This window comes from Hipposideros armiger, unplaced genomic scaffold (assembly GCF_001890085.2).
Source record: "Hipposideros armiger isolate ML-2016 unplaced genomic scaffold, ASM189008v1 scaffold_703, whole genome shotgun sequence".
In the NCBI taxonomy this organism is placed as follows: domain Eukaryota; kingdom Metazoa; phylum Chordata; class Mammalia; order Chiroptera; family Hipposideridae; genus Hipposideros; species Hipposideros armiger.
The window spans coordinates 1-10,940 of NW_017732053.1; the positions used below are offsets into that span (position 1 = coordinate 1).

A 10,940-nucleotide genomic window follows, 5' to 3' on the forward strand; every position below is an offset into this window, starting at 1 on the left:
AGGAGGAAGAATTCCCTGGAATCGTTGCAGAAGATAGCAATGACATTTATATCCTGCCCAGTGACAACTCTGGACAAGTCAGTCTTCCAGAGTCTCCAACTGTGACCACTTCTTGGCAGTCAGAGAGCTTACCTGTTTCCCTGTCAGCCAGCCAGAGCTGGCACACAGAAAGCCTACCGGTGTCTCTCGGTCCTGAGTCCTGGCAGCAGATCACAATGGATCCTGAAGTCAAAAGCTTAGATAGCAATGGGGCTGGAGAGAAGAGCAAGAACAACTCTTCTAATTCTGACATTGTGCATGTGGAGAGAGAAGAGATACCTGAGGGTATGGAGGAGGCTGCTGTGGTGTCTGCAGCCTTGCCCACCAGGGAGCTGCAAGAGGCGTTCCCTGAAGCCTCAGCTCCCTTGCTTCCACACACCACTGCCACGTTCTTGCTGGAGATGAGGGAACCTGGCACAGAAATAATTGCAGTTGAGAAAGTCAGCCCGGCTACATCTTTGTTTGTAGAACTGGGTGAAGAAGAGGTGAAAGCAGCAACAATCGAACCTATTGACTTAGAGGAGGAGGTGACCCGTGTGCTGGAACCCACAAAAACACTGCTGAGTGAAGAGGAGCTTAGCATAAAGAAAGAGAGCCTTACAGAAGGGGTCTCCCCTGCTGGAGAAGCAACGGCTACCCCACTGTCGGGGGGCAAGTCTATACTGTTGTTTGGAGGGGCTGCCGCTGTCGCCATTCTGGCAGTGGCAGTTGGGGTGACGTTGGCTCTGAGAAAGAAATAGATTTTTCAGAAGAGAGAGGAGGACACAGGATACAAGGTATTAGTTGTATTGCCTGAGTTTGAACAGCCAGCAGCTGATTGGACATTTGTGGAACACTCCTGGATAATTGGGGATTTCTGCCCAACAGGCAGGGAGTGGATTGATCCACATACTAGGGCTTGAGGTGGAGGGTGTTCATGTTTGTCTAAGTTCCAAGGGCTTTGGCTTGTGTTGTGTTCAGGATCTTATGAGTAAGTACTCCCTCTAGCGCAGGGTGACTTGGCCTTGGCATCAGTGACGTCTTGAGAAGTCCTTGTTGTAGGAACCGTCCGGGGCACTGGAGGGTGTTAAGCGGCATCCCTGGCCTCCACCCCGTAAATACCTGTAGCACCCCTCCCCCAGTTATGACAACCAAAACTATCTCCTAACATTGCCAAATGTCCCTTGGGGTAAAATTGTTCCTCCATTGAGAGCCATAGCTTAGAAGGAGAGGCTTAACTTGAAAGAATCTTGGATAGAAATTTCCAGGCAAGAGGACTTAGCTGTGGGCTCCTCAGCTACTGTCTGGGTCCTTCCCTTGGAATTCCATCTCTCCTGATGAACGTGCTGTTTTGTAGCCATTCCTTTGGCTCTTTTCTTCCCCCCATTTTGGTCCTGTAGTGTGAGGTGTTCTCCCCTCATGCCTCAGCTCAGGTACCGCCCTGCTCTTCACCCACAGGTTCCTCCCCAGCTCCATGGGCGAGTGCTTGTTCTGTACCTGTCAGGTCCCTGATGCTTCTGACAGCCTCACCTTGTAAAGATGCTGCCTTTAGTAATCTTTAAAAAAATAAGTAGAAAATAAGAAACCTAAGGCTCCCTGCCTGCGTGTAATGGCAGGTAACTGGCTAGAGAGCTTCGTCTCGATTGAAATAGGAGGGTGGTGTAGATGATCTGTTGCGCTCTCCTGGCTGTTGGGGTGGCTGCCCTGTTGAACGTACGGCAGCTGGCTGGCAGCCTCTCTGTTGCTGGATGGTCAGTCTGTGCCCTGGGCAGGTGTGTTTCCTCCTTAGCTGGCCTCAGTCTTCTTACTGGTCAACCTAGGCAGTACTTACTGGATTTTCATACTTGGGTTTACAGACTGGTTGAATCATAACTCATCAAATACAGAAAGTCTCCCAAATATCATTGAAATAAAAAGTATGACGAGAAGCTTGAATTTTTTTATTACTCTCAAGATTCTAGTTTGGCTTTCAGAGCTCAAAAACAGAGCCTTCTTCGCTGAACTCTTCACTGTCCAAATGCCAGTGATAAACCAAAATGATCAGTTAGTATGTGCTAGTTGAGAATCGGCATAATTTTCTTTCATCTGGCTGATCCCATCCCTAAAGGGAGGGTGGGACTGTGTCTTTTTATGCCTGAGGGTCACAGTGTCACTATGCAAGACATATGTGCTTAATACAGGTCATCTCAGATTTATCTTAATAAATGTAACAAATTACTTTTTAGATCTTTAAATTTGTAATAAAATTAACTTTACCTATCCCGGTCACCAAAGCTTGATGTTTTAAATGTGCTTTCTTTTTTAAACTTATTTTTAAAAATTAAATCTTCTCCCTAAAGCAATACTATTGGGTTGTGGAAAAGTCATGACGTATTTTTTCTGGTTTTCGTTGCAAAAATGCGTCATGACTTTCCCGACAACCCAGTATTTAAAAGTTGGTCAGGAAAATTTATGAAGTGTGTTTGTGTGTCCGTCCAGCTTTATCATGCAGTGTATCTTCCTGTCCAAGTTTCAGTGTATCATTTAGGCAGTAATGTCTTTAAGGGTTTTGGTGCCCCTTGATTAATATAGCTAGAGGTGAGGGGGAGCTGGAGTTTGTATAGTAAGGAGTGTTTTCCTCCTTGGGCTCTGACAATTGTGTTGGATTACTCTGTGTTCTAATAGCTACATTTGTGTTTGCATAGTGTAAGAACAAACTGATACGTTATCTTGATTTTTTCCCCTTTATAATAAAATATTTAACTTCCAGTGTTCACTTTTAAACTCTGGATCCTCAGACACTTAACTGGCTGAACACATTTAAGCACTAACAGAAACCAGGTTCATTTCTGAGCTTCCAAAAGTAGATCTGTGGCTTAGGATATCTGGGTCTATTCTCCACAAAAGGAAAGGATAAGACATGTGATCTGATACTGCCTTGTGCTGCTTTTTTCCCCATCTGCTGAACATTAACCCACAGTGATTTGGCCAGTTGCCTTTTGCTGAGTAATGGTAAATGGATGGATCATAAATGGAGTGTGAGTGACAGGATGTGCCAGTGTCCCCATTCTTCACATCTTGATCCTCTGCCACTGGCAGTAGAAGGGAACACTCTAATAAAGACGGCTCCTTACAGCAGCTCCAATTTTTTGCTTTTACATTTAAAAGAAAATTGTTTTCACTCCCCACCTTTTTTGATGGGGGTTGGTAACTCGAGGTCATTCCTTCCCCCCCCCCCTCCACCCCCCCCCACTCTAATTTACATAACATCTAAATCAAAGGTAAAGGGAAGATTCAGAATAAATCCAACTTGTTTATGGACCTCAAATGCAGAATTAAGAATATCACCGTTTATCTTTCCTCGTCTTTGAACTATTGAGAAAAAGTTTTTGTTAGTAAGTCTAGAACTCTTAACTGCTCTACTGAATTTACGTGATGATTTCTGATTGCTTAGCAAAAAAAAGTGGTTTCTTGAGAAAAATACCAGAATTAAAGAATGCTAATTTATCTTGTCTGTAATAAAAGGTAATTCTGGGCCCAGAGAAATCAGTATCACAGAGTGCCTTAGAGGGAACTCATGACCATCACTGCCCTCTAGAAAGCTCTCCAGATGAAGAAAAACAGCTCTTGACCATCTGGTTCACAGTCACCACCCAGCCATCCTTGCTGCCTCCTTTCACCCATGTCCTATCTTGTACCAAATGCAGCCACTTGCAACCATAGCTGCCATTAATTTTCTGTGGAAATTAATTTCCTGTCTTTGTGCTATAATTCCAATATAAAAGTAATGCGTCCTCCTTGCCTTTTCCCTTAAAAGGTATATGACATGTGGACAAATGTCATCACATAGAATTTTAAAAATTTGGAGTGTTTTATAGAAATAAAAAGTATTATAGATAAGACTTTTCCCCCCTTTTCTTAGTTTCTTATATGATTTTACACATGCTTCTTTTTCAAAAAAATTGAGGTGATATTTCACCAAGAGAGCCTGCAGACTATCTGATCACTTTATAAAAACAGCTTCTAGCCCCTGAATCAATTCTCTCACAAACATCATTTCACTTCAAGTCTCAGCAACACACTTGGTGCCTGAAAGTTTCTTCTCTGGAGGACCAAGAGGTGCAGTTAGTAGTTAATCTGTTACACCCATTCGTCCCTTCAGCTTCAGCTGTGAGATGGGTTTGACTTTAGGGTACATATTTTTTCCATATTAGAATATCCTTTTCCTAAAAGAAGTGTGGGTAATTATAACTTTAGCAAGTAGTAATTGAGCTTTTGCAAATTGCCCGAAATTGTTCTAGTGTCCTCTTACCTTTCTTACCCTCACAGTTCTAATAGCTGTTCATATGCCTGTTATTCCCACTTTGCAGATTAAGGAAACCAATCAGTTTGGGAACTTTTCCAAAGTCTCGTAGCATGAGAGGCAAGGCAATGATTTGAATTTTTCTGACTCCATGTTTCTAATGCTTTTTCCAGTTTTTACCAATTTTTGTGACCCTGCAAAGCAGTGTTGGCAGGTTCTCTGCACACAGCTGGGCAGCCTGTGCTCACCACACAGTGTGCTCTGGGAGAAGAGAGCCTTTACTGACATGTGCAGAGGCACCACGTAGGCTGGTCCGAGCTGAGCGTGTTCTACCAGGGACATAACTGGAAGAGGTTATTATGTCCAGCATTGGTCACTTTCTAATCATCCCGGATGTTTTCCCTTTAAACACTGAATGAGATGCCTTATAGTTAATGAGCAGTTGTCACTGGCATAGATCTTTCCTTAGCTTTCTTAGTTGTTAAATATTCCTGCTATTAAACATGATAGGCACTCTGACAGGAATCACCACTGATCTGAAGGCAACACAATACTTTTTACTCTTCTTCCCCTTTTTCCTAGTCTGTTCCCTTTTGTTCCTGCTCCCCTGCCTGTGCCATAGGTTGTAGAGGGAAGTAGGGGCTACCTCTAGGCATTGCTTGGCCCATCAACACTCAATTTGGTCACCAACTCAATTAGGAGGGTTGGCCAGGAACAGTCAGAGGCACCTCTTGCTCAGCAGACAGGTGACTGCCCAGTGAAAAACCTTCTATTCTAGTCCACAGGGATGTAGTTAACAGTGGCCCTGTCTACAGAATACTCATTTCTTGAAACTGTTTTATTTACCTCATATACAGTGTTTCATGGAGAGTTGGAAATCATTGTTACTATATTAGTACGTCCCGTCTCCCCTTTTCTTTATACAAGACTAATTCTACCGAGTTTGTCGTCAAGTTCCTCCCGTGTGAACTGTTTACAAGAGCCCTAGCCAGGCAGCTGCTCCACGGTAAGCTCAGGCTGGCACTGTTCTCAGGTATATCTGCAAGGCCTTTAATAAGTTAAAAAGTAGCTGCGGACTCAAGGTGATTCTTGCCCTGTTCTCACTGCTCCTAAAGGGAAATTTTATAGTGACATTGCTCACCTCTGTGTGTTCTTTGCACTGCTAGGCGAAATTGGTTTATTAATGTACTATTTAGAACAAGTTTTTACTAGGATGTTGCCTTCTTCCCCAAGGAAAAGTTGAAGTACAATCTTCCCTGTTAAACAGTCTGGAAGAACTTGGCTGATGATTTCTATAATTGTTGTATCGATTGGTCCTTGAAGGAAGACAGGATTTATTTTTTTCCCTAGACCTGTATTTTTGCTATGTCCTCCATTTCTTTCTTCCTTTGGATTAAAAGTGCCTCTTTCTACCTACTTCATTCCTTGACTGAGTCAAATTTATTATTGGTTCTAATGCTCTCATCACCTCAGAATTACTGGATGAACTGATTTTTTATAATTAACATAAGCATTTCACTTAAGCACCATGTATTTCCTTTTTCGTATGAAATGCCATTCGCTTTCCTCACTACAGCTCTGATTTGCTCCGTTTATTATTATGGGTTATTCTGGCCCCTCCTTTTCCTTCCTATTTCCTGCATTTGGCCAACCTATTCTTCATCGGGGAAGGGGACTAAACCCCAATCTATGAATTGTGCTTTGTTAGAAGTGATGTGTTGGGAGAACACATTGGAGGTTTAATAAAATGAGATTTAAAGATAACAATGGACTCATCTTTCATTTATATGCCCTTGACTGATGTCCATGACTTAGGAGGGATCATTTCAGATAATCAGTCTTTGGAAGTACACGCTTATTTTGGTTTGACTTCAGGTTCTGAAAATATGATAACATCCAAAGGACACTCCATATTTAAGTTCCCAGTCAGCACAGCTAATGGGAATGTTGGAAAATAAGAGCTGTGACCCTTTAATTCCGAGCATCTCAGCAATTACTGCTGGGTCCCAAGAGGTGAGGTCAGGAGTGACTTGGCGTTCTGAATACACCAAATATTCCGCCTGACTTTCAGATATGCCACGCGTCTTTTGGAAAAAAAGCTTTCTTTTTTAACCAAGAACTTTCCATCACTTAATTCAAATATTAAAAAAACAGGATGAAACATTCTTTTGAAAAAAAGTCACTTCTCAACTGTATCCCCAAGGATTATGTTACTAGTGTAGAAGCCACCAATTCCAGGTATTGCTGAGTTACCCTGGCTGGGATGTGCTCAAGATTGGAACACTTCGACACAGTAGAATCTTTTTGTAATGCTGGCTTGTGACAATCTTGCTTTATGACCAAGAAAGCATATCTGACTTGCTCTGGAAAAATTTACACCAAAATGTGTATAAACTGCATTAAAATAGTGGCCTAATGTATTCATTTAAGCAAAACAGTGGAAAGATGCTGTGAAAGACTGAGTTATTAGATAGTCCGGGATTGTTTGCTGTTTTTAGAGCTTTCTCTTCCATTAGTTTAGAGTTGACTACTTACATTTTTTAGACTGCTCCTGGAAGAAAATATTTCCCCTAGTGAGAACCTGTGCTCACTGATTCATGTATGGACGAGTGTGTGGATGTGGATGTGACTCAACTTGTTTCCACTGTGATACAAATCCTTAAAAAGCCCACTCCAAAACAGTAATGGCATTACTGGAAAATTTATTTCCAAATGATGGTCTTACATGGCAACTTGTATCTGCTTTTTTTGTTTGTTTGTTTTAGCTGAGCCATCCTGCCACCTGTTGGCAGCTCAGCTCGGGCTGTGAATCAAACCGGGGACCCTGTTGCTCAGAGCTCAAACTCTTGAGTGAGCTCTTAACCAACTGAGCCACTCGGCCGGCCCTCTATCTGCTTTTAATATTCACAACACTGCAGTGACCAGATGGTGACCCAGCCCTAGTGTGGCATGCAGTTAATGTTGAATGATGTCATTTTTCTTTTCTGATAAATTTAAACCTTGATGGAACAGAAAAGTTTTTGGTGACAAGGAAATGTTTATTAGTGCTTCATTACTCTTGTTCATACGCTTCTCCAGAATTCACACTAACAAGGGTTACTGCAGAGTAAAGGAAATCTGTGGGATGCAAACCCAGCATCCCAGAGAATAACAGACGCAGGCCCCATTTCTAAATGTAAGCGCTCCCTGGTTTATTGGGGCACTATCTAAGGGATTTGACTTTGTTAGTCCTTAGATTCTGACTGTATGTCTAGGAGAGGCAAACACTTAACTGTTGAATTTTTAAGTCTGTTTTTCACTTTTTATGCTCAAAAACCCCCGTTCTCTCCTGATGCAGCCTCTTACGTACAGCTGGAAAAGGAAAACAGAAGATAGACATTCCCCACAGGATGTACTCAGCAGCTTCTGGTACAGAAAGTTTTTATTCACCAGCTCAAAGTTTTTATCCACCAGCTCAAAGTTTTCTCCTTCTTGCAAAGAGAAAAGATGCCTTTAGTGACCTGAGTTTGGAAACTGGGTGACAGGGGCCCTTGAGTCACCTCTACACCTTTGAACTGCCCACGGTTTTCCCTGCTTCTTAATAAAAGGAAAGCAAGTTGAAAAGAACCAAACACATCCTGAGGCCTGATTTTTCCACTGTTTGAGGACAGAACTTGAGTCTAAAACCTCCTGTGCCATCTGGGTTTTAAACAGGAAGACTGTTACTTCCTTAGTATGAAGATGTTCCCTATTCTGAGAGGAATTTTTCATGTTTAAGGAGTCTGCATTCCTTGCTCTCCATACGATACTGTCTGCTGTGAGACTGTGCCTCAAGGTTGCACTTCAATAAATAGTCCAGTTTTTTTCTTCTGCCTTACAATCTGCTTTTAAATTTAATTTTCAAGTGGGGACCTATATAGCTGAAATAAGATAAAGGCACAGTATGTAGATGGAGTCAGAAGATGGTGTAAAGCTCATTCAGATATGTGCAAGCGGACATTTTCATTCAAGTATATCAATGTAGAGATTTCTAGATGGGTTACCAGCTTCAAACATCACCTTTAGATAGTGAGAAATCAATAGCTGCCATCTTGTGCCTGTCTAAGCACTTTGTTAAATGGCCGTGGCTCCATCTTCACTGGGGAAAACTACACTACTGTCACTGTATCAAGCTTTGGCCAGACGTGATTTTGCAGTCATCCATCCAGTCAGTCCATCTCCTACAGCAAGAAGGAAGAACAAGCAGTTAGCTAGTCTCATTGTTTTTACCACCGACATAGTTAGTCACATTCCTGACTTCTTGTTTTAAAGTCCTTTTTTTTGTGGTTTCCCATTTGCTGCTGTTTCTCCCTCTTCCCTATCTTGTACCGGGTGACCAGGTTTTCTTTTTCTTTTCCTCTAACAGCAGGGGCAATTTTTCTGCTTTAGCCCAGATAATGTTTTAGGCTCTGCAGGCCATACGGTCTCTGTCACAATGCCTCGATTCTGAAGTTACATAGTATGGAAGCGACCTAAGACAACCTACACATGAATGAACACAGCTGTTTCAGTAAGACTTTGTTTGCAAAAAGGAATGGCAGGCCTGACTCGGCCTCTAGCCACAACTTACCAAACTGTGTCAATTACTGGGAGTTGCACAGCCTTCCTTTGTAACAAGTGTATCTTGCCCTTCTTAGAAGGTACATTCAACCTCTAGGACAGATAATATAAGTATGACTAAACCAAGACGGTTTATTTCTCTAACTGTAGGTGAGCAGTCAACACCAGAATCTTGGAGCCCGGGAGCCTGTCTTCCTGGTCCCTCACCTGTACCCACATCCTTACCCACGGTTCAGCCCGCAGACAGGGAAGGCAACAGGGGAGGGAAGGGCGTCGTGTGCCTTCTCTTTAGGGACACAGGGCAGACGATGGATATGTCACGTCTGTCTGCATCCCCTCACCAGAAGTTAGTCGGTCACACCTGGCTTATAAGGGAGCCTGGGATTCATACCAGCTACAAATCCTATGACTATAGAAGATGGAGAGGACAGATATTGGGGGGAGCATCTAGTAGTCTGCTACAACTAAAACTTTGATGTTCTGATTTGCTTCAAGGATTAATTAGAATGTATAACCCCTCCTCCAATCAAAACCAACCTTTAGAGGCCGGCCGAGTGGCTCAGTTGGTAAGTGCAGTGAGTTCTGAACAACAGGGCTGCAGATCCGATTCCCACATGTGGGCCAGTGACGCTGCACCCTCTACAGCTAAGATGAACAACAGCTCGACCTGGAGCTGGGCTGCCGTGAGTGGCTGGCGACGGCGTAGGCTACAGCCCCTGCTGCAGTGGGCTGCTGTGAGATGCCATGAGCTGCCTGCCGTCCAGTGGCCAGTGACTGATCTGCCTCAGCCAGGAAGAGCGCAATGATAATACCAACATGAGCCAGTGAAGTGACATCCTCCACAAGTAGACTGCAGAACCAAAGGACAGCAACTTGTCTGTTCCCCTTCCCTGATTCCCCAACGCTGTTCCCCTCCCCCAATTCCCCAATAAAATCTTTTTAAAAACCCCAAACCAACCTTTAGCCTATATTTATTTAGCACACTGAAAATCCAGTTATGTTTTTACTACTGTCCTCTCCCTAGATCTGCGTTCTTTAAACTCCCATTTGAGTTTCTGGGGCTCCATACCCCTAACGTTTTTTTCTTTAAAGATTTTATTAGGGAATTAGGGAAGGGGAACAGTGTTGGGAAATTGGGGAAGGGGAACAGCCAAGTTGTTGTCCTTCATCCTTAGTTGTGGAGGGCGCAGCAAGCTCAGCTCCAAGACCAGTTGTCATTTAGCCGCCCGTTGGCAGCTTGCGGCTGCTCAGCTCAAGCTGCCGTGTTCAGTCTTAGTTGCTAGGGGGCGTAGCTCACCATCCTATGCAGGAATTGAACCGGCAACCTTGTTAGGAGCGCATACTCTCACCAGCTGAGCCATCCTGCCACCTGTTGGCATCTCAGTGGCAGCTCAGCTGGGGCACAGCTCACTGGCCCAAGTCCACACCCCTAACTTAATAGATGTAATTGCTTTACTGATGATCATTTTCTAAGGCCTAGGGTCTAAATTAGCCAGTCTAATTTACAAGCAGAATTCAGTCCTTAAGAACTCTAGTGCCATAATCAATAAATGTGAAGCTGGGTTTGTGCAAAAACACATTCTCTGGAGCCCTGCCACCCTTATTTCCCTGCATCCTACTTTCTTCTCCATGAGAACAGCTGCAAAAACAGCTTTCAAGGTGCTGACATTGGGACATTCGCAGCTACTGGATCACCTGTGCCAAGACGCATCGTAGTGGGTCCAAGGAATCAAGATTGTGTTTGAGCCCCTCAGGATTTGCTAAGCTGTCAATACAGGCTGCTGTTGACACCTTGCTCCCTTACTGCCCCATTAGATGGTTGCTGGCTGTCCAGAACCTTTCCAGGCTTACCTCCTCCCAACAACAGGCTTGGTTTAACACCTGATTTGAGATTTACGGTATTTGCCGGCATATAAGACGATTTTTTGGCCCTGAAAAATATGCCTCCGAGTGGGGGGTCGTCTTATACGCCAGGTACACTTCAGAGAGACTGCCCATAGTGCTTGCCCCGTGCCATAGTGGCCTCCCGATGCCCGCCCACTTCATTCCACATACCGTTCAG

General features: G+C 43.7%; 2 protein-coding genes across 2 annotated transcripts in view; one reads left to right on the forward strand and one right to left on the reverse strand.

The window, feature by feature from the left end:
* Nucleotides 1-119: 119 nt before the first annotated feature.
* The window catches only part of LOC109373304 (bcl-2-like protein 13), a 13,793-nt gene continuing 2,972 nt past the window's right edge, over nt 120-10,940 (forward strand). Inside the window, exon 1 of the mRNA XM_019627061.1 lies at nt 120-815. Coding sequence (XP_019482606.1) covers nt 216-779 — 564 coding nt within the window. The 5' untranslated portion in view covers nt 120-215 and the 3' untranslated portion in view covers nt 780-815. The remainder of the gene's footprint in view (nt 816-10,940) is intronic.
* Nucleotides 7,693-10,940, reverse strand: part of BID (BH3 interacting domain death agonist) — a 59,021-nt gene continuing 55,773 nt past the window's right edge. Inside the window, exon 7 of the mRNA XM_019627060.1 lies at nt 7,693-8,499. Coding sequence (XP_019482605.1) covers nt 8,488-8,499 — 12 coding nt within the window. The 3' untranslated portion in view covers nt 7,693-8,487. The remainder of the gene's footprint in view (nt 8,500-10,940) is intronic.